The following is a 22,380-nucleotide window of genomic DNA, read 5'->3' on the forward strand; positions in this document are numbered from 1 at the left end:
CAGTGACTTAGCCTCCCCAGCCATCTGTGGCAATAAACTCCACAGATTCACCAACCACTGGCTAAAGGATTTCCTCCTCAACTCTGTCCTTGTATTCTGAGGCTGTGCCTTTAGTCCTAGACTCCTCCACTACAGGAAACATCCTCTCCACATTTACTCTATCTAGGCCTTCCAATATTTGAAAGGTTTCAATGAGATTCCCCTTCATTCTTTTAAACTCCAGCGAGTATAGGCCCAGAGCCATCAAACGCAACTCATACGTTAATCCTTTCATTCCAGGGATCATTCTCATGAACCTCCTCTGGACTCTCTCCAATGCCAGCACTTTCTTTCACGGATAAGGGACCCACAACTGCTCACAATACCCCAAGTGAAGTGTAACCAATGACTTATAAAGCCTCAGTACTACATCCTTTTATATGCTAGTCTTCTTGAAATGAATGCTAACATTGCATTTGCCTTCCTTACCCACCAACTCAATCTGCAAGTTAACCTTAGGGAATCCTGCACGAGGACTCCCGAGCCCCTTGCAGTTCTGATTTCTGAATTTGCACCTGTTTAGAAAATAGTCTATGCCTTTATTCCTTCTACCAAACTGCATGACCATATACTTCCCTTCATTTCACTTCACTGTATTCCACCTCACACTTTGCCCATTCTCCTAATCTAAGTCCTTCTGCAGACTCACTTCCTCCCCAACACTACTTGCCCCTGCACCTACCTTTGTACTGTCTGCAACCCTGGCCAGAAAGCAATCACTTCCATCATCTACATCACTGACATATAATATCAAAAGTAGTGGTCCTAACACTGACCCCTGAGGTACATCACTAGTCACTAGCAGTCAACCAGAAAAGGTCCCCTTTATTCCCAATCTTTGCCTTCTGCCAGTCAGCCAATCTTCTATCCGTGCTAGTATCTTTCCTGTAACATCATGGGCTCTTATCTTATTAAGCAGCCTCATGTGTGACGCCTTGTTAAAGGCCTTCTGAAAATCCATATGAACAACATCCATTGTCTCTCCTTTGTTTACCCTGTCTGCTATTTCCTCAAAAAACTCCAACAGATTTGTTAGGCAAGATCACCTCTCAAGGAAACCATGCTGACTTTGGCCTATTTCATCATATTCCTTCAAGTACCCCAAAACCTCATCCTTAATAATGGACTCCAACATCTTCCCAACCACTGAAGTGTGGCTAACTTCAGGTCACTATAATTTCCTGTCTTTTGCCCCCTTCCCTTTTTAAAGAGAGCAGGGACATTTGCAATTGTCCGGTCCTCCGGAACCATTCTAGAATCTTGAGATTCTTGAAAAATCATTACTAATGCCTCCATAATCTCCTCAACTACTTCTTTCAGAACCCTGAGGTGTAGTCCATCTTGTCCAAGTGACTTATCTACTTTCAGATCTTTCAGCATCCCAAGTACCTTCTCCCTAGTAATAGCAACAACATTCACTTCCGCCCCCTGACTTTCTTGCATTTCTAACATACTGCTGGGTGTCTTCCACTGTGAAGACTGATGCAAATACTTACTAATTTTGACTGCTATATCTTTGTTCCCCATTACTACCTCTCCAGTATCATTTTCCAGCAGTTTGATATCCACTCTTAACTCCCTTTTATGCTTTATATATCTGAAAAATACTGGTATCTTTTATAGTATTGGCTAGCTCACCTTCATATTTCATCTTTTCTCTCCTTATTGCTTTTTAACTTTGGGGCCAAACAGAGCAATGACTGCACAACAGGACAAAAGTGAAACTTAAGGAAAGCATACATCTGAAGTAACACTCACACTGCTTGCTCATCCAATTCATGGCCGATCTTCTGCGACATGTTCTTCAAAACTCCGATGCTGCCTGAAACCAGCTCCAGCTGATCATCCTGCTGCTCCACGATCAACTATGTGGGACGAATGGCATAAAAATAGGCTAACAAAAACCCAAAGTCCCTTGGTCCTCCGCTCCTTAAATAAACACCAACACAGGACTGGTAGATTTCTATAACTGAGGATGGTGAGTTCTTTGTGTTCTCCATAAACTCTTCTTCCTTTATCTGCACAAAGATACCTCACTTGACCTTAGCTATTTTCTAGTAGATGATAGTTTTTTTGCTCTCTAGTGTTCCTCCCTTCTTTGCTCAACTTGTTTTCCTCTTTTTGCTGGATGTGGTTCCTTGAGTCTTTGTTTTCACTGTGACACTGGATGCAAAAGGTCGCTGTCATTGATAGACTTCACAGCCTAGCTTTGTGCCTTGCTTGTACCTACAAGCTTGTACACTGCAGGACACAGCGAAAGCAGGAACCCAAGCTGATGTCAATCACAATTCCCGTTTCTTCCTGTCCAGTTTAACAATGTGTTTCCTAATTTCAATCACACTCAGCCCAGCCTTGGATCAGATCTGTAATCTGGTGAAGGACAGGGTAATCCTATCAACTGGTTGTGCCTCCTTCTCTCCCTACACAAGACTTTCTGAGACGGTGTCATGTCTGAAGTCTGGGCCTCATTCTCCCATCATAGCCACATGCTAAAAGATATTCTACACTTCCATTTCCCCACCCACTGCAATCAACTTGCAGCAACTGTGCTGTCAGTTTGCTTGGTTACCTGCTGTTGCATGTTTTGGTCCTCAATGAACTGAGAATTCACTGCTTGCAGTTCTTGATCAAGTCGGCTGTATTTGTCTGAAGTGAAGCTTGGTCTCTGGCTTCCCCTAGCGCTTAGCAGTGCCTGCACAAACATCAAAGAGCCAGAGCTATTCTCCACACAGCAAATCCCACATATACCAGGATAAAAGAACTTGTGTTAACATAGAAAATTCCAAAGCTGTACATAAGAAATCAAGCAAATAAGTTTCTAAGAAAACATGGTAATAACCAGATCAGTCGTTTTAAAGGCAAAATTGTAAGAATTAGGCCACTTTGCCCTTGGGGTCTGCTTCATGACTCAAATTATTCCAAATTGTCCTGTGATTAGGCTTGGGCTAAATTGGAGCTGCTGGATGGCACAGCTCATAGGTCTAATGTATCTCAAAAATAAAATAATCACATCAGAGAAATCCACTGAGAGATTATGTCGTGTTTACCTTGACGTTATCCAAAGGGCCATAAGAAATCTCAGCTGTGGTGCCCATTACGCACAAGGTTTCTGAATCAATAATAAACAAGCGTCAATAAAAGCCACACACCTGTCGGTTTCTCTGTTCCACTAATGCTTGCATCGAAGAACTGGACATGTGATCTTTCATTTCCTGTAAGTACAACAGATTCGGGTAACTACATATCTCACCAGATAGGAGTGTTAACCAAGGTACTGACTGTGCTTCTTTTAACCATCTATTTTGTTCCACTACTGCATATATTAGTGTAACTGAGTAGAAATAAATTTGCATTTCAAACTCTGGACTAACCCAAACACAACTAATGTTCTAAAAATCATGAAGGAAGGAAAGGTAGAGGTAGGTTAAATACATAGCAAAGCTCCTTCTCCAATCCTTCAGCAACTCTGTTAGATTCTGGTGTTTAATCCAAGGTTCTCTCAAGAGGCACAAAACCTGATGGCAGCAGCGAGAAAAGGGCATGGCCTGGGTGGGGAGGATCTTTGATGATGGATGCTGCTTTTCTATGACAACATTTCATGTAGATATGCTTAATGTTGGGAGGGCTTTACCCATGATGTACAGGGCCCAATCCACTACCTTTTGCAGGATTTTCCACTCAAGGCATTGGTGTTCCCATACCAAGCCATAATGCAGCCAAGTCAGCACTCCTTCCACTACACATCTACAGAAGGTTTTTGATGACATGATAAATCTCTGCAGACTCCTGAGGAAATAGAGGCACTGTCGTGCTTTTTTTGCAGTTATATTTATATGGCGGGTCCAGTTAACCAGTGGGAAAGCACTTACTCACTTAATACAGAACAAAGAAACTTCCAGGGCTTTTCAGAATTATACCTTGTATAGCCACTAGATGCATATTAAACTGTTAGAACTACTTAAATATAAGCAGATAATTGTTAAACTGCGAGGAAAATAACAATCAAACAGTCGGATCCAACGGCTTCCAACATGCTTTTTGCATTTCCCACACTAGACACTGGTACTGGGTTCCACATGACCAACAGGATTCTAATGCTCCCTCAAACACCCCAAGCCAAGGTGGTCAGTCAAATTGTTTAGTTGATGTGCAGGCTGCCTAAATGGCCTCAGATTACGGAGCTACAAACACAGTGTAGAAAATATATACTTGTAAAATAACACATGAAAACCACATCTGCAGGAATTATCTCTCCATGATTTGTTCTGCATCTTCTTCCCATAAGGTATCAGCAATAAGAAGAATATGAATAACAAAACACATCAGTATTCTAAGATCTTTTATAGTTAATACCTTTGACTTTGATTACCATTTATCGTTTCCTCATGGAAATGCTGGAATAAGCCAGAGGGCACTTTACAGTCCAATGTACTTATGGGAAAGATTGCAGAGGGAGCTTTGCTGTGTACTAAACCTGGCCTTCCCTTCCCTAAAGATTTTTTGGTATGACTATAACAGGGAAATGACACTTTGTTCCCTCCTGAAAGAGTATTAGGACATCAGTTGAGTTTTCAATTACAATCTGACAGCAGGACATTGACTTTAAACTGTTTGAGACTTGAAACCATTTTCTGGATTATCCATTCATCTTCCACACCGGCAAACAATATAACTAATACCTTGCACCAAAGTAACTCCAGACACAAATACAGTTTTAGCAATGGCATTAGTCACAAAAGAGGACAATAGCGTATTTTGTTCTCCCTCTCCTCATAATCTTCCATGTTATTCTCTCAAGTCCCACTGCGTCCTTGCCCAACAACAGGAGACACTGATTCTCAACTTCCCATACACTACCACAACTCACATGAAGCACTCACTTTCACATGCATCAAGGCTTACCTTTACGATTTGTTTTGTACTGGTAATGAACGCTTTCCTTTTACTCAATTCTGCTGGATCGAGGTTAAACTTGCGAGGGTTTGTCTCCACGATGCGTAATGTGCAGTTGAGGCAAACTAACTGATGCATGTATGGTAGGTGTGAACTCAACAAACAAATTATATTGTCTTTAACATAATGAATTATGTGCTTTGCAGAAACATAATCAAATCCAGTTAAAAATTACTCAGATTGTAGCATTTTTTTTTAGCTTTAATTGCCTTTATATACTCTGGGGAAAAAAAATGCCCTTGCCATGGAACATTTCAAAATCCCATCTTTTGCTCTCACTCTTTCCCACATCACCCCAACTTAGGACACAAATATTACTCACTTTAAAATATACTTTACATCTGTAGGCAATAGGGTAAATTCCACAACCTCCTTTTGATGCCATCCCAACATTACTGTTGTTATAAAGATGCCAAGTTCTGCTCTGTTTCCACATATACTTTCACCTAACAATTGATTCTTGTGTTTCGTAACTTGGCTGAATCTAATTCCCTTCTCAAACGATGATGGATTATTGTAGTCTAAAAGCAAGAACCACAGAAAATGAAATCCTGAAATAAAAACAGAAAATACTGCTAAGTTACTATTCAACTTTTATTTTCTGTTTCAATTTCTGATTTCCTGCTTTTGCAATTTAGTTTCAGCTCTTGGTCGCCATCCTGTCACAACCATTCGTGTACTCAACAATCCTCTTTCTTCTCTGCAACTTAATTTCCATTTTTTCAGTTCTGAAAATGTTCAGTTCAATTCTCTGGTTTCTCTCTCCATCAACACCACTTGACCTAGTTTCCAGCATTTTCTACTTCTATTAAAATATTACAACTTGATTTAACAATACTGTCACCAAATTCAATTTGCTACTAAGCACAACTACTTTAACATTTACTTTGGGAAATTATTCCAGTTACTCAAATATTAGCCATTGGAAATTCCATTAAGGGGGAACTTACTTTCAGTATTAATGTTGGTTGTAAGTTGGACAGTGAATTTCACCTCCAGTTTTAATCATTGCAGGATAACACGTAGCTGGCTTACTGTAGCTCTGTTCACTAAATTTCAGAACAGACGTGGTGACATCTACGTGGAAAAGATTTAGGCACATACAGTGGTGCTAGGAAGTTTGTGAACGCTGTAGAATTTTCTTTATTTCTTCATAAATATGACCTAAAATGTGATCAGATCTTCACACAAGTCCTAAAACAAGACAGAACATAGAACAGTACAGCACAGTACAAGCCCTTCAACCCACAATGTTGTGCTGACCCTTAAACCCTGCCTCCCATATAACCCCCCCCACCTTAAATTCCTCCATATACCTGTCCAGTAGTCTCTTAAATTTGAACCACTCTGAGTAAAAAACCTTCCTCTAATATCCCCCTTGAACTTCCCACCCCTTACCTTAAAGCTTTGTCCTCTTGTATTGAGCAGTGATGCCCTGGGGAAGAGGCGCTGGCTGTCCACTCCATCTATTCCTCTTAATATCTTGTCTATCCTCAATCATGTCTCCTCTCATCCTCCTTCTCTCCGAAGAGTAAAGCCCTAGCTCCCTTAATCTCTGATCACAATGCATACTCTCTAAACCAGGCAGCATCCTGGTAAATCTCCTCTGTACCCTTTCCAATGCTTCTACATCCTTCCTATAGTGAGGCGACCAGAACTAGACACAGTACTCCAAGTGTGGCCTAACCAGAGTTTTATAGAGCTGCATCATTATCCCGCGACTCTTAAACGCTATCCCTCGACTTATGAAAGCTAACACCCCATAAGCTTTCTTAACTACCCTATCTACCTGGAGGCAACTTTCAGGGATCTATGGACATGTACGCCCAGATCCCTCTGCTCCTCCACACTATCAAATATCCTGCCATTTACTTTGTACTCTGCTTTGGAGTTTGTCCTTCGAAAGTGTACCACCTCACACTTCTGCAGGTTGAACTCCATCTGCCACAACTCAGCCCCTTCTGCATCCTATCAATGTCTCTCTGCAATCTTCGACAATCCTCTACACTCTCCACAACACCACCAACCTTTGTGTCATCTGCAAACTTGCCAACCCACCCTTCTACCCCCACGTCCAGGTCGTTAATAAAAATCACGAAAAGTAGAGGTCCCAGAACAGATCCTTGTGGGACACCACTAGTCACAATCCTCCAATCTGAATGTACTCCCTCCACCACCACCCTCCGCCTTCTGCAGGCAAGCCAATTCTGAATCCACCTGGCCAAACTTCCCTGGATCCCATGCCTTCTGACTTCCTGAATAACCCTACCATGTGGAACCTTGTCAAATGCCTTACTAAAATCCATGTAGATCACATCCACTGCACTATCCTCATCTATATGTCTGGTCACCACCTCAAAGAACTCTATCAGGCTTGTTAGACACGATCCGCCCTTCACAAAGCCATGCTGACTGTCCCTGATCAGACCATGATTCTCTAAATGCCCAGAGATCCTATCTCTAAGAATCTTTTCCAACAGCTTTCCCATCACAGACGTAAGGCACATTGGTCTATAATTACCCTGACTATCCCTACTACCCTTTTTGAACAAGGGGGCAACATTCGCCTCCCTCCAATCCTCCGGTACCATTCCCGTGGACAACGAGGACATAAAGATCTTAGCCAGAGGCTCGCAATCTCTTCCCTTGCCTCGTGGAGCAGCAGGGGAATATTTCGTCAGGCCCCAGGGACTTACCCGTCCTAATGTATTTTAACAACTCCAACACCTCCTCTCCCTTAATAGCAACATGCTCCAGAACATTAACCTCACTCATATTGTCCTCACCTTCATCAAGTTCCCTCTCATTGATGAATACCGAAGAGAAGTATTCATTGAGGACCTCGCTCACTTCCACAGCCTCCAACCTTTGTCTCTAATCAGTCCTATCTTCACTCCTGTCATCCTTTTGTCCTTCACATAATTGAAGAATGCCTTGGGGTTTTTCTTTACCCTACTCACCAAGGCCTTTTCATACCCCCTTCTTGCTGTCCTCAGCCCCTTCTCAAGCTCCTTTCTTCCTACCCTATATTCCTCAATAGACCCATCTGATCCTTGCTTCCTAAACCTCATGTATGCTGCCTTCTTCCACCTGACTAGATTTTCCACCTCACTTGTCACCCATGGTTCCTTCACCCTACCATTCTTTATCTTCCTCACCGGGACAAATTTATCCCTAACATCCTGCAAGAGATCCCTGAACATCGACCACATGTCCATTGTACATTTCCCTGCAAAAAAATCATCCCAATTCACACCTGCAACTTCTAGCCTTATAGCCTCATAATTTGTCCTTCCTCAATTAAAAATTTTCCTGTCCTCTCTGATTCTATCCTTTTCCATGATAATGCTAAAGGCCAGGGAGCGGTGGTCACTGTCCCCCAGATGCTCACCCACTGAGAGATCTGTGACCTGACCTGGTTTGTTACCTAATATTGCATTTCCCCTAGTCGGCCTGTCAACATACTGTGACAGGAATTTGTCCTGGACACACTTAACAAACTCTGCCCTGTCTAAACCATTGGAACTGATCAGGTGCCAATCGGTATTAGGGAAGTTAAAGTCACCCATGATAACAACACTGTTATTTTTGCACCTTTCCAAAATCTGCTTCCCATGCTACCAGGGGGCCTATAGAATACCCCCAACAGAGTAACTGCTCCCTTCCTATTCCTGACTTCTACCCATACTGACTCAAAAGAGGATCCTGCTACATTACCTACCCTTTCTGTAGCTGTAATAGTATCCCTGACCAGTAATTCCACCCCTCCTCCCCTCCCCCCCATCCCTTTTAAAACACTGAAATCCAGGAATATTGAGAATCCATTCCTGCCCTGGTGCCAGCCAATTCTCTGTAATGGCCACTACATCATAATTCCATGTATGTATCCAAGCTCTCAGTTCATCACCTTTGTTCCTGATGCTTCTTGCACTTTAGCCCTTCTACCTTACTACCTTTACACCCTTTATTCTGCTTCTCTTTCCTCAAAGCCTCTTTATATGTTAGATCTGGCTTTACTCCATGCACTTCTTCCACTGCTCTATTGCTCTGGGTCCCATCCCCCTTGCAAATTAGTTTAAACCCTCCTGAACCATGCTAGCAAACCTGCCTGCAAGGATATTGCTCCCCCTTGATAAAGAGAATCAAATTAAATTAAAAATTATACTTGCTCATTTATTTATTTATTGAGAAAAATTATCCAATATTACATGTATTTGTTGGAAAAAGTAAGCGAACCTCTGAAGTAATGCCTTCTACAAAATCTATTTGGAGTCAGCTGTTTCAATCAATAAAATGAGATTGGAGGTGTGGGTTGTAGAGCTGCCCTGCCCTATTAAAGAGACACACAAAGTCAGGCTATTGACAGAGCCTGCTCTTCTCAAGAAATATCTGTTTATGTGCACCATGCCTCGATCAAAACAACTTTCAGAGGATGTTAATAGAATTGTACATTTATAGCTGGAAAAAGCTACAAGAGCATTTTGAAAGACCTGAATGTTCATCAGCCCACAGCAAGAGAAATTGTCTACAAATGGAGGAAACTCAGTACAGTTGCTACTCTCCCTAGGAGTGGGCATCCTACAAAGATCACACCAAGAGCACAATGTACAATACTGAAGTAGGTGAGAAGGAACCGAAAGGTAACAGCAAAAGACCTGCAAAATTCTTGAGAACTTACTAAAGTATCTGTTTGTGCATCCACTATAAGAAAAACACATAACAAGACTAGTGTTCATGGAAGGACACCACAGAGGAAACCACTGCTCTTGGCAAAAAAACACTGCTGCACTTCTGAAGTTTGCAAAAGACCACCTGGATGTTCTATAATGCTTCTGGGACAATATTCTGTGGACAGATGAAACAGAAGTTGAACTTTTGGCAGAAATGCTCATTGCTACGTTTGGAGAAAAAAAGGCACTGCACACAAACACCAACACCATAACCTCATCCCAACTGTGAAACATGGTGGAAGGAGCAACATGGTTTGGGCTACTTTGCTGCCTCAGGGCTTGGACAGCTTGCAATCATCGAGGGGACAATGAATTCAAAATTGTATCAAGATATTTTACAGGAGAATGTCAGAGTAGCAGTCCGTCACCTGAAGCGTAATAGAAGTTGGATAATGCAACAAGACAATAATCCAAAAGACAACAGTAAATAAACAACAGAATGGTTTAAGAAGAAGAAAATTTATAATTTGGAAGGCCAAATCAAAGTCCTGACCTTAATCCTATAGAAACGTTGTGGAAGGACCTGAAACAAGAACTTCATGCAAAAAAGCCCACCATCATCCCAGAGTTGAAGCAGTTTTGTAATGAAGAATGGCCTACAATTCCTCCAAGCCGATGTGCATGACTGATCAACAGTTACTGGAAGCGTTTGGTTGAAGTTATTGCTGAACAACGGGATCACACCAGTTACTGAAAGCAAAAGCTCACATACTTTTTTCAACACATACATGTAATATTGGGTCATTTTTCTCAATAACTAAATGAACAAGTATAATGTTTTGTGTTATTTATTTAATTGGCTTCTCTTTATCTAGTTTTCCGACTTATGTGAAGACCTAATCACATTTTAGGTCATACTTAGCAGAAGTAGAGAAAATTATACAGGGTTCACAAACTTTCTAGCACTATGGTATACTACAATACTGTGCTTAAGCCATTTGCATAGTACTATAGTAATTTTTCGTATTGCACTGTACTGCTGCAGCGACAAAAAACAAATTTTATGGCATATGTGAATGATGAAAAACCTGATTCTGATATGGATCTCTATTGTGGACTGAGTGGGAAGGGGGCAGGCAGATGGAAATCATGTTTGGGAGAAGGGGAAGGGAGTGGGGAACACCAGAAAGATATTCTGTAATGATCAATAAAACAATTGTATGGAATCAAATGACCTTGCCTGGTGTTTCAAACTTGGGTGTATCTGCACTCTCTGCCACCTGTCCCACATCCCATCCATGGCACTCCACCCTCACCATTCCCAACATCCTTTGCTCCCACCAGATTTTAAACTCAATCTCCACTCTACATTTATAAAGTCTTAAGTTCCCTAGCTATAAAATATATATGTCAGACTTTTGCACAATACAAATACTGTGAAGATCTATGAAAATGTTCACAGTGTTGGAAAAATTAATTTATACTATAATTGGCTGAGGTTAGTTTGCTTTGGGAAAGAGACAAATGAGATGCTTTCTTATTTGTTCATGAGATGCAAAGGTGCTGCCAGCATAGCATTTACTGTCCATCCCAATCTGCCTCTGAAATGAGAAAATAGTTCAGAGATGGGCCTGGGGTAAGAATAAACCAGATTATTCTTTTTCTTTCAATAGCAATCTAGTTATCAGACTTTTTTTTCCGTCCGCCTGCTGCGAAGGGACTTATGCCAATTCAGTAACTTGAATGATAATAGCCTTACTTAAACTTAAGTTATTTAACAATATAGGACACCCAGGTGGCATCAACAGTAAGGGCTGTGCAGAATGCTTAACAACGAGAGGACATACAGTACAGTACAAGTCTTAGGCACATACAGCTGGGATGCCTAGGACATTTGCATAGTAGTGCAATGTGGAGTGGAGCGTGAGTTTATAAATCTGCCGGGAGCAAAAAGTGTTGGGAATGGTGAGGGTGGAGTGTGTGGGAGGGGTGTGGGACAGGTGGCAGGGAAGGAGTGCAGACACATCCACCCCTGAAACACCAGGCAAGGTCATTTGATTCTAAACAATTGGTTTATTGATCATTACAGAATGTCCCTCTGGTGCTTCCCACCCCCTTTCCCTTTTCCCAACTATGATGCCCTCAATCACCTGCCCCCCCCCCACCTCCCACGACCAATAGAGACGCACATCAGAGTCAGGGTCATTATTGAATCGAATTGACTGTATTTCTTACATCTTTCACATACATGAGTAAAAATCTTTACATTATGTCTCCATCTAAATGTGTAATGTGCAATCATAGTAATTTATAATAAATTTCTATTTTCAATTGTTCTCAGTCAATGTAACATGGTCCAGGCTTTTATGCTATGGTACCGTTTCCCGGATGGTAGCAGCTGGAATAGATTGTGATTGGGGTGACTCGGGTCCCCAGTGACCCTACACACCTTTTTACATACCTGTCTTTGTAAATGTCCTGAATCATGGGAAGTTCAAAACTACAAATGCACTGGGCTGCCCGCACCACTCTCTGCAAAATTCTGTGATTAAGGGAGTAACAGTTCCCATACCAGGCAGTGATGCAGCTCTCAATTGTGCTCCTGTAGAAAGTTCTTAGGAATTGGGGGCCCATGCCGAACTTCCTCAACCGTCTGAGGGGAAAGAGGTGCTGTTGTGCCTTTTTCACCACACAGCTGGTGTGTACAGACCACATGAGGTCCTCGGTGATGTGGATGCTGAGGTTAGAGCTGTTTACCCTCTCACCCCCATCTCCATTCCTCCTGTAATCCACAACCAGCTCCTTTGTTTTGTGACATTGAGGGAGAGGTTGTTTTCTTGACACCACTGTTTCAGAGAGATGACTTCTTCCCTGTAGGCCACCTCGTTATTGTTTGAGATTAGGCTGATCAATGTAGTGTCGTCTCTTCTTAATTAGCAGATTAAAACTGTCATGGGTATACAGGGAATAAAGGAGGGGACTTATTAGCATTTACTTGTATATGTCATGAATTTTTTTTTTGCAGCTGTACTGTGCAATGCATAAAATTAGCACCGTATTGTGCAAAAGTCTTCAGCACCCTAGCTATATAATTTTTGTACAGTATTGTAGTTTTGAGGTAAATGGTGGAACTAGTGCACAATCTAGGAAAAAAAATTAACTCAGAGCTTGGTTACCTTCCTTATCCAAAGAGAAACTCCTGGCACATATGAAATATTCTTGGATTTGCATTTGATGCAATGTCATCTACAGGTTAATAACTGAGAAGAGGAATTCACTGAAATGGCAATTTTTTTTCCCAGCTGAATGGAAACCACAAAGCAATAAATTTGAGATGTTTCAATGAATTATAAACTATAGTGAAAATCTTGCTACCTGAAATCATTTGCATTTCTGTGGCAAGTTACATCAGCAGCCTTTGAAGAGGCTTTGACAGGCAACAACTCCATGGACCTTAGGGCAGGGGTTCCCAACCTGGGGTCTATGGTAGAAACACATGGATTTGACACAAACACTCTTACTGGTCATTAGCGGATTTAGTTAATTAATCAAAACTGACAGAATGATGTTATAAGTGACTAAAGGGAATATCAAAAACAGTGCACCTGCAGTTAAAGGATATTAATGGTCTCGTCAAGATCCTCCAAGTCCCACTCAATACTACGAAGACTGTTCCTCAGCTCATTGGTTGTCCAGTCACACTCTTCCTTGCTGGCTGAAGAGGGATCAGTAAGGAGTTCAGTCCATCGTTGGTACAGTCCTTGGGACGTATTCACTGCTTTTTGTACCTCACTGCAAGGATACATTAGTAAACTGATACGTTTTGGCACCTATCAAACAGTAAAGTCTACATAAGGGGAGAGGAGTCCATGGGAGAGGGAGATAGGGCATTTGAGGGGAGGGAGGATTTCGGGGAAACTTAGGTGGAGAGTTGAGTACACTGGTAGGGAAAAGACTGTCAGGAGAAGGAGACTGGCTAGGAAGAAACTATTTGGGGAGGGTGGGGAAGTTGGGAGAGCTGTTGGGAATGAGGGCACTTTCGGAGTGGACTAGGGGAGAAGGGGGTGCTAGGGCGTCACGGGGGTGGGTTGATCACGGGGGAATGGATAATAGGGGAGGGGATCACAGGCGGGGTGCGGTGGGGGAGGGTATCAGCGACAATCACGGTGTGAGGGTGTGGATCGCGGTGTTGGACGGGTAGGAGATTACCGATGAAGGATATCACGAAGGGAGCGATGGTGTGAGGAAACGGATTGTTGCGGGAGAAGGAAGGTTGGGGTTGTTGTGGGTAGGGACGTGGTTAGGGATGAGGGATGAAGGAAGGGTGCTGGGGTCTTTGAGGCCGGTTCGAGCTCCATCCGCTTCAGCAGACGGCGTTGCTAACCCTTTCACAACGAAGAAGGGATCTTCCAACGACATGTCGACGACTGATGGCTGGGCTCCGCCTCTCCCACGGCCGATCTCCGCTCAGTACTTGCCCGTCAGCACCATCTTGCCACCTCCGGCCGCCAACAAGCACTACCGGGTCAGAGGGTGCGCGTTGCCCTGGTTACGAGGGGAAGCGCCCTCTGATTGGCCTGCCGCAGTCCTTTTCCAACCTCACTCCTTCCGAGGCTCTGCTCTCCATTCCGTCCACACTAATCCTAAACTCACCATCAAACCCGCAGATAAGGGAGGTGCTGTCCTGATCCCTACCTAGCGGAGGCCCAACGTCAACTCTCTTCCCTCTCGAACAGGACTCCACTAAGGAACAGCAGGTCATCGTCGCCCACACCATCGCCAACCTTATTGACTCTGGGGATCTCCCATCCATCGCCAACAACCTCATAGTTCCCGCAGACTGCACCTCCTGTTTCTACCTCCTACCCAAGATCCATAAACCCGCTTGTCCAGGTAGAACCATTGTTTCAGCTTGTTCCTGCCCCACTGAACTCATATCGGCTTACCTCGACTCTGTTTTATCCCCCTTCGTTCTGACCCTCCCTAGCTGTGACACCTCACACGCTCTTGATCTTTTCAACGATTTCAAGTTCCCGGGCCCCCATCATCTCATTTTTACTATGGATGTCCAGTCCCTAATCACCTCCATCCCCCTGTAGGAAGGCCTCAAAGCTCTCCGTTTTTTTTCCCTGGACACCAGACCGAACCAGTTCCCCTCCAGTTCCACTCTCCTTCACCTAGCGGAATTTGTCCTCACTCTCAATAATTTCTCCGTTGGGTTCTCCCATTTCCTTCTAACAAAAGATGTAGCCATGGGCACTCACATGGGTCCCTGCTATGCCTGTTGGTTCGTTGGCTACGTGGAACAGTCTGTGTCCCAAGCCTGCACAGGTGATCGTCCTGTACTTTTCATGCGCTACATTGGTGCTGTTTCCTGCATCCGTGCTGAACTCGTCGACTTCATCCACTTTGCCTTCAACTTACACTCTGCCCTCAAATTTACCTGGTCTATTTCTGACACCTCCCGCCCCTTTCTCGATCTTACTGTCCCTATCTCCGGAGACAGCGTATCCATTGATGTCTACTGCAAACCCATGGACTCTCACAGCTACCTAGACTACACTTCATCCCACCCTACTACGCCATCCCCTTTTCTCAATTCCTCCGTCTCCGCCGCATCTGCTCTCCGGATGAGGCTTTTCATTCTGGAACGAAGGATATGTCTTCCTTTTTCAAAGAAAGGGGCTTCCCTTCCTCCATCGTCCACGCTGCCCTCAACCGTATCTCATCCATTTCACGCATGTCTGCTCTTACCCCATCATCCCGCCACCCTACCAGGGATGGGGTTCCTCTTGTCCTCACCGCCTCCGCGTCCAGCACATAATTCTCCGAAACTTCCGCCACCTCTAACAGGCTCCCACCACCAAGCACATATTTCCCTCCCCCCTCACTTTGTGCTTTCGGCAAAGATCGTTCCCTATGCGACTCCCTCGTCCATTCGTCCCTCCCCACTGATTTTCCTCTTGTTACCCTTGCAAGCGGAACAAGTGCCCCTACACCTCCTCCTTCACTACCATCCAGGGCCCTAAACAGTCCTTCCAGGCAAGGCGACACTTGACTGTTAGCGGATTTGACTCTGTGGCCGGTGTTCCCGGTGTGGCCTCCTGTACATCAGTGAGACCCGACATAGATTGGGAGACCGCTTCGTCGAGCATCTACGCTCCGTTCGCCAGAACAAGCGAGATCACCCAGTGGTCACCCATTTTAATTCCACTTCTCATTCCCATTCCGGTATGTCCATCCATGGCCTTCTCCACTGTCGTGATGAGGCCACACTTAGGCACAACACATTATATTCCGGTATCTCCCAGTGGCCACACATTTTAATTCCACATCCCATTCCCATTCTGACATGTCTATCCACGGCCTCCTCTACTGTAGAGATGAAGCCACACTCAGGTTGGAGGAACAACACCTTATATTCTGTCTGGGTAGCCTCCAACCTGATGGCATGAACATTGACTTCTCTAACTTCCGCTAGGCCCCACCTCCCCCTCGTACCCCAGCTGTTACTCCTTTTTATGCACACATTCTTTCTCTCACTCTCCTTTTTCTCCGTCTGTCCCTCTGAATATACCTCTTGCCCATCCTCTGGGTCACACCCCCCTTGTCTTTCTTCCCGGACCTCCTGTCCCATGAACCTCTCGTATCCGCTTTTGCCTATCACCTGTCCAGCTCTCGGCTCTATCCCTCCCCCTCCTGTCTTCTCCTATCATTTTGCATCTCCCCCTCCCCCTCCAGCTTTCAAATCCCTTACTCACTCTTCCTTCAGTTAGTCCTGACGAAGGGTCTCGGCCTGAAACGTCGACTGCGCCTCTTCCTATAGATGCTGCTTGGCCTGCTGCGTTCACCAGCAACTTTGATGTATGTTGCTTGAATTTCCAGCATCTGCAGAATTCCTGTTGTTTACATTATATTCCGTCTGGGTAGCCTCCAACCTGATGGCATGAATATCGATTTCTCGAACTTCCGGTAATGCTCCCCGCCCCCCCCCCCACCTCATCTCACTAATCAACCTCCCAGCTCTTTATTTCATCCCTCCTCCTCTTCCAGGTTTCACCTATCACCTGATGGTTCTCTCTCCCTCTTAAATCTACTCAGCTTCCTTTTTCTTCAGTCTTGCCGAAGGCTTTCGGCCCGAAACGTCGGCTGTACTTTTTTCTCCATAGGTGCTGCCTGGCCTGCTGAGTTCCTCCAGTATCTGGTGTGTGTTGCTCGGATTTCCAGCATCTGCAGATTTTCTCTTGATTGCAGACCTATTCCTCTGTCATTAACAAGCCTTTTCCCTCTCCATGACCCTGTGATCAACACCATAACGGCGTGTCTTTGTGGGGGGTTCTTCAAATCATTCAACAGAAGCGGATTGAATATATAATTCCTCCTTGTCCTGCTAATGTTGGTACAATTTTTCAAAGAACCCAAACAAATTTCTGTATCTCTATCCTCCCAACTTTTACCAATCAGCTATTCCCCCATATAAAACATAGAACAGTACAGCACCTTTTGTCCTCCATCTTTTGCTGAACTAATTAATTAAACACCTACGTAAATGAAAACACTTCTTTCGTGGTGTATTCTCTGCACATTCACGGGCCAGTCTAGGCACTATTTAAATACCTCCATCTTATCTGCCTCCACTAATGTCCTTGACGGTGCCAGGTATCCACCACTCAGTGTGTAAAAAAAACACTTGTCACCACACATCTCCTTTAAACTTACTGCGTGTCCTCTAGTATTATACATTTTCACCCATTTCAAATATTTTTTCTCACTAATATTAAAAGCATTAAAAATGAGATTAAAAACATATGGTTGTAAATCTTTTAATGTTTAAGGTTTTGAAATCCAGAGTAGGGATAGAATCTTTTCATTCAGAAACTGATTGTGCTTTCAGGGTAATTACAATGAGTAAACAGAGGAGGCAGGTACTCTTGCTATGGACAGTGATTGCATTCGTGTGTATTTGTGTGTGTGTGTGTGTGTAGAACAACATCTAATTATAAGGGGTGATTGACATGTTCGTGACCTAAGGTAGAAGGAGTCAATTTTAGAAAACCTAGCACATTTATTTTTCAACATAGTCCCCTCCTACATTTACACACTTAGTCCAGCGGTTGTGGAGCATACGGATCTTGGACCTCCAGAAAGTGGTCCACAGCAGGGTGATTGATAAGTTCGTGGCCTAATATAGAAGGAGATGAGTTATACAGCTCTCGTTACATGCACATTCAGGTCAACTCTTTCAGTGATTATGCAGAAAGGTTGAAGTTAATAATCCATCTCCTTCTACCTTAGGCCACGAACTTATCAATCACCCCTCGTACAAAAACTACTGCCCGCTAGCAGTGACCTCGATTGACTCCTGTAGAATACAGCACAGGAACAGGCCCTTTGGCCTAAAATATTATGCTGAAATAAATAAATTAGTAATCAAGTGCCCAACTAAACTAATACCTTCTGCCTACACAACATCCATGTCTTTCCACTTCCTGTCTATTTGTGTGCCTATCTAAGAGCTTCTTGGACATCTCTTAATGATTTAGCCTTCTCTCCACCCCAGGCAGCACATTCCAGGCACCCACCACTCTCTGTGTAAACACAAACTTGTCCCATACATATCTCATTTGAACTTAACTCCTCTCATCTTAAATGCATGACCTCTGGTATTAGCCATTTCAACCCAGGGAAAAGATAGAGGCTTTCAACTGCATCTCTGCCTCCCATAATTTTTTAAGTCTTTTTCCAATCTCTCCTCAGCCTCTGGTGCTCCAGATAAAACAACCCATGTTTGTCTAACCTCTCATTATAGTACCTGCCCTCTAATCCTGCCAGCATCCTCATAAACCTCTTCATAAACCTTGACATCCTTCCAATAATGAGGCAAAAAGCTGAATGCAAAACTCCAGATGAGGTCTAGCTAGAGGTTTATAAAGCTGCATCACAAGTTCTGACTAACTCAGTTCATTGAATATGCCATATCACTTGTTTACCACTCCATCAATTTGTGTAGTCATTCTCAGGGAGCTCTGGACTGAGAACCTAAGATCCCTCTGCACATTAACTCTGTTAAGGGTCTTGCTTTTAACAATGTCCTGTCCCTTTACATTTGTTCCCCTAAATGCAACACTTCTCATTCCGTCAGATTAAACTCCATCTGCCATTTCTCCACCTACATCTGCAACTGATCTATAACCCGTTGTATTCTTTCCCAGCTTCTGTGCTATCCATGATCCACCAGTCTTGTATTGTCTGCAAACTTACTAACCCATCCATTTAAGTTTTCATCCAGGTAATTTATCTATATCACAAACAGCGGAGGTTCCTGTGGAACACCATTAGTCACAGACCTCCAGCTGGATAAGTCACATCATCTATACCCATCAACAAAGAGCAAGCCAATTCTGAACCCAAATGGCCAAGTCATTGCCCCACATAAAGCCAAGCTGTCTGTCCTTAATTAGGTGGCGATTTTCCAAATATCATTAATCCCATCAAGTTCAAATTCAGTTTATTGTAATCCAACTGTGCACACACATACTGCCAAACAACATTCCTCCGGACCAAGGTGCACAATACACACACACAAAATGCATAAAGTAATATTACCACAAATAAATTAACAAATAAGAAGTGCAAACAACAGGAATTCTGCAGATGCTGGAAATTCAAACACACATCAAAGTTGCTGGTGAACGCAGCAGGCCAGGCAGCATCCGTAGGAAGAGGTGCAGTCGACGTTTCAGGCCGAGACCCTTCGTCAGGACTAACTGAAGGAAGAGTGAGTAAGGGATTTGAAAGTTGGAGGGGGAGGGGGAGATCCAAAATGACAGGAGAAGACAGGAGGGGGAGGGATGGAGCCGAGAGCTGGACAGGTGATAGGCAAAAGGGGATACGAGAGGATCATGGGACAGGAGGTCTGGGAAGAAAGACAAGGGGGGGGGGACCCAGAGGATGGGCAAGAGGTATATTCAGAGGGACAGAGGGAGAAAAAGGAGAGTGAGAGAAAGAATGTGTGCATAAAAATAAGTAACAGATGGGGTACGAGGGGGAGGTGGGGCCTTAGCGGAAGTTAGAGAAGTCGATGTTCATGCCATCAGGTTGGAGGCTACCCAGACGGAACATAAGGTGTTGTTCCTCCAATCTGAGTGTGGCTTCATCTTTACAGTAGAGGAGGCCGTGGATAGACATGTCAGAATGGGAATGGATAAATAAGAAGTGCACTTATGATACGAGTTAAGAAGTAAACAGTAAAACACTACTGGCACTTCATACATGATGAAACCTGGGCAATGGCAGAGAGTTCAGTAGTCTTACTGACAAGACAGTATACAGAGAGGAGGTATAACAGTACAAGTACAACAACTTCAGCTTCAACATGGACAAGACCAAAGAATTGATTGTGGATTTTGGAAAGATGCAGGCTGGCCACTTTTCACTGCACATACACAGAAGAAGCTGTTTTCCATACTAACAGTTGTTATCCTAACGCTACGGTACCTCCTGTCTGATGGTAGGGGGTCAAAAAGATTATGGGACAGGTGTGAGGAATCACTGACAGAGCCAAGGGCCCTGTGTACGCGGTGTTCTGGATAAATATCTGTGTTGGGTGGATGATTCTCTGAGCAGTCCTCATGATCCTTTGTAGGAACTTGTGGTCAGATGCCTTGTAATTCCTGTACCAGACAGTGATACAGCTGGTCAGGACACTCTCAGTGGTGCTCCTGTAAAAATTGTTTAGAATGGGGCAGGGGAGGGAGCCTTGCTCACCTCCAACTCCTCAAGAAGTGGAGATGCATCTGTGCTTTCTTGACCAAAGAAGTGGCGTTGAGGACCAGGTGATAATGTTCGTTATGTGCACTGTCAGAAACTTGGTGCTCCTAACTCTTTCCATGGAGGAACCATGCATGTGCAGGGAGAAGTGGTCAGCCTGCATCTTCCTGAAATTCACAATCATCGCTTTGATCTTGTCCATGTTGAAACTCAAGTTGTTGTACTCACAGCATTCTACCAGCCACTCTACCTCCTCTCTGTACACTGCCTCATCGTCATTGTTGATAAGGCCAACCACTACAGTGTCATTAGTGAACCTGATGATTTGGTTTGAACTGGATCTATTACTACAGTTGTGTGTCAGCAGCATGAACAGCAGTGCTGGTGCAGGAGTCGTTGGTGCTCAGCATGATGGAAATAGAGATGTTTCCGCTAATATGTACTGACAGTATCCTGTCAAGAAGTCCAAGATCCAGTTACAGAGAGTGATGTTAAGACCTAACAAGGTCAGTTTATCCAGCAGCTTCTGAGAAATTATCGTATTAAATGCTAAGCTAAAGTCAATACAGAGCATCCTGGCTATGAGGCACTATTTTCCAGATGGGACAAGACAGAGTGGAGTGCAGAGGCTATGGCATCATCAGTGGACCAATTAGAGTGATAGGACATCTAGAAAGGACCCAATGTAGCAGAGAGATGGGGTTTAATACGATCCATAACCAATCGCTCAAAGCATTTCATTATTGTTGAGGGTAATGCCACTGGGCAATAGTTGTTGAAATAGGTTACTGTCACCCTCTTGGACACCGGGACGATGGTGGCCACCTTGAAACCTGAGAGGACAGTGGGCTATTCCAGACAGATGTTGAAGGTATCTGTTAGAACCTCTGTTAACATTGCTGCACAGTACCTCAGCAACAGACCAGGGTATGTTATCAGACCCTGCAGCTTTACCTGGCTAGGGTTTTCCTCACATCAGATGTGGCCAGAGTTTCTGCTGTTTGGGGGAAAGGAGGCCTTCCTCACTGGCACATCATTCTGCCCATCAGACCGAGTGTAAAAGACGTTCAGACTATCAGGAAGAAAGGCGCATTGTCCATAAGACCATAAGATACAGGAGCAGAAGTAGGCATCCAGCCCATTGAGTCTGCTCCACCATTCAATCATGGGCTGATCCAATTTTTCCAGTCATCCCCACTCCCCTACCTTCACCCCATACCCTTTGATGCCCTGGCTAATCAAGAACCTATCTATCTCTGCCTTAAATAAATCCAATGACTTGGTCCCCACAGCTGCTCGTGGTAACAAATTCCACTGATTTACCACCCTCTAACTAAAGTAATTTCTCTGCATCTCAGTTCTAAATGGATGTCCTTCATTATCATTGATGCACAGGGTGGACGTGGTCCATTATGGTCTGAATTCCTTACCACATTATGCTTCATATCTCTGGTGTCCCAAAAATGGCTGTATATTCTCTGTGAATAATCTCGTTTTGTCTTCCTGATGATGCAGATCCTGCTGACCTCAGAGCCGTCTTATCCCCCAATCAAAGGTAGCATTCCAATCTCTCAGCCGTGCCTGTATCTCTGCTGTCAGCCATGACTTCTAACTTACCCTCACAGAGATGTGTTTAATAATGACAATGTCTTCAATGCTTTTCTCCACATGGCCAGTCACAGATCTTGCATATTCATTGTTGTCAATGTGATGGTCCTAATAATTCTCTTCAGTTGCTTCCCTACCACTGACATGAGACTCAGCAGAATCAGAATCAGATTCAGAATCAGGTTTGTTATCACCGGCATGTGTTGTGAAATTTGTTAACTTAGCAGCAGCAGCTCAATGCAATACATAATGCAGAAGAACAAAGAATAATAATAAATAAATAAACCAATTACAGCATACGTATATTGAATAGATTAGAAATCACGCAAAAAACAGAATA

The 22,380-nt window shown here is 43.8% G+C and overlaps 1 protein-coding gene across 4 annotated transcripts in view; it reads right to left on the reverse strand.

The window, feature by feature from the left end:
• Positions 1-14,179, reverse strand: part of LOC134354637 (syntaxin-6-like) — a 40,220-nt gene extending 26,041 nt beyond the window's left edge. For 2 of the 4 annotated variants that reach the window (XM_063063680.1, XM_063063683.1), the window contains exons 1-6: positions 14,047-14,179; positions 13,285-13,454; positions 4,942-5,036; positions 3,189-3,251; positions 2,609-2,731; positions 1,798-1,904 (exon numbers count right to left, since the gene is read on the reverse strand). In XM_063063680.1, the coding sequence (XP_062919750.1) occupies positions 1,798-1,904; positions 2,609-2,731; positions 3,189-3,251; positions 4,942-5,036; positions 13,285-13,454; positions 14,047-14,081 (593 nt within the window). In that variant the 5' untranslated portion in view covers positions 14,082-14,179. Of the gene's footprint in view, positions 1-1,797; positions 1,905-2,608; positions 2,732-3,188; positions 3,252-4,941; positions 5,037-5,314; positions 5,544-5,942; positions 6,187-13,037; positions 13,144-13,267; positions 13,455-14,046 lie in introns of those variants that run through there. The other 2 variants (XM_063063681.1, XM_063063682.1) reach the window with 2 other exon arrangements.
• Between the last annotated feature and the right edge of the window lie 8,201 nt (positions 14,180-22,380).

Source organism: Mobula hypostoma, chromosome 12 (assembly GCF_963921235.1).
Source record: "Mobula hypostoma chromosome 12, sMobHyp1.1, whole genome shotgun sequence".
NCBI classification, from domain to species: domain Eukaryota; kingdom Metazoa; phylum Chordata; class Chondrichthyes; order Myliobatiformes; family Myliobatidae; genus Mobula; species Mobula hypostoma.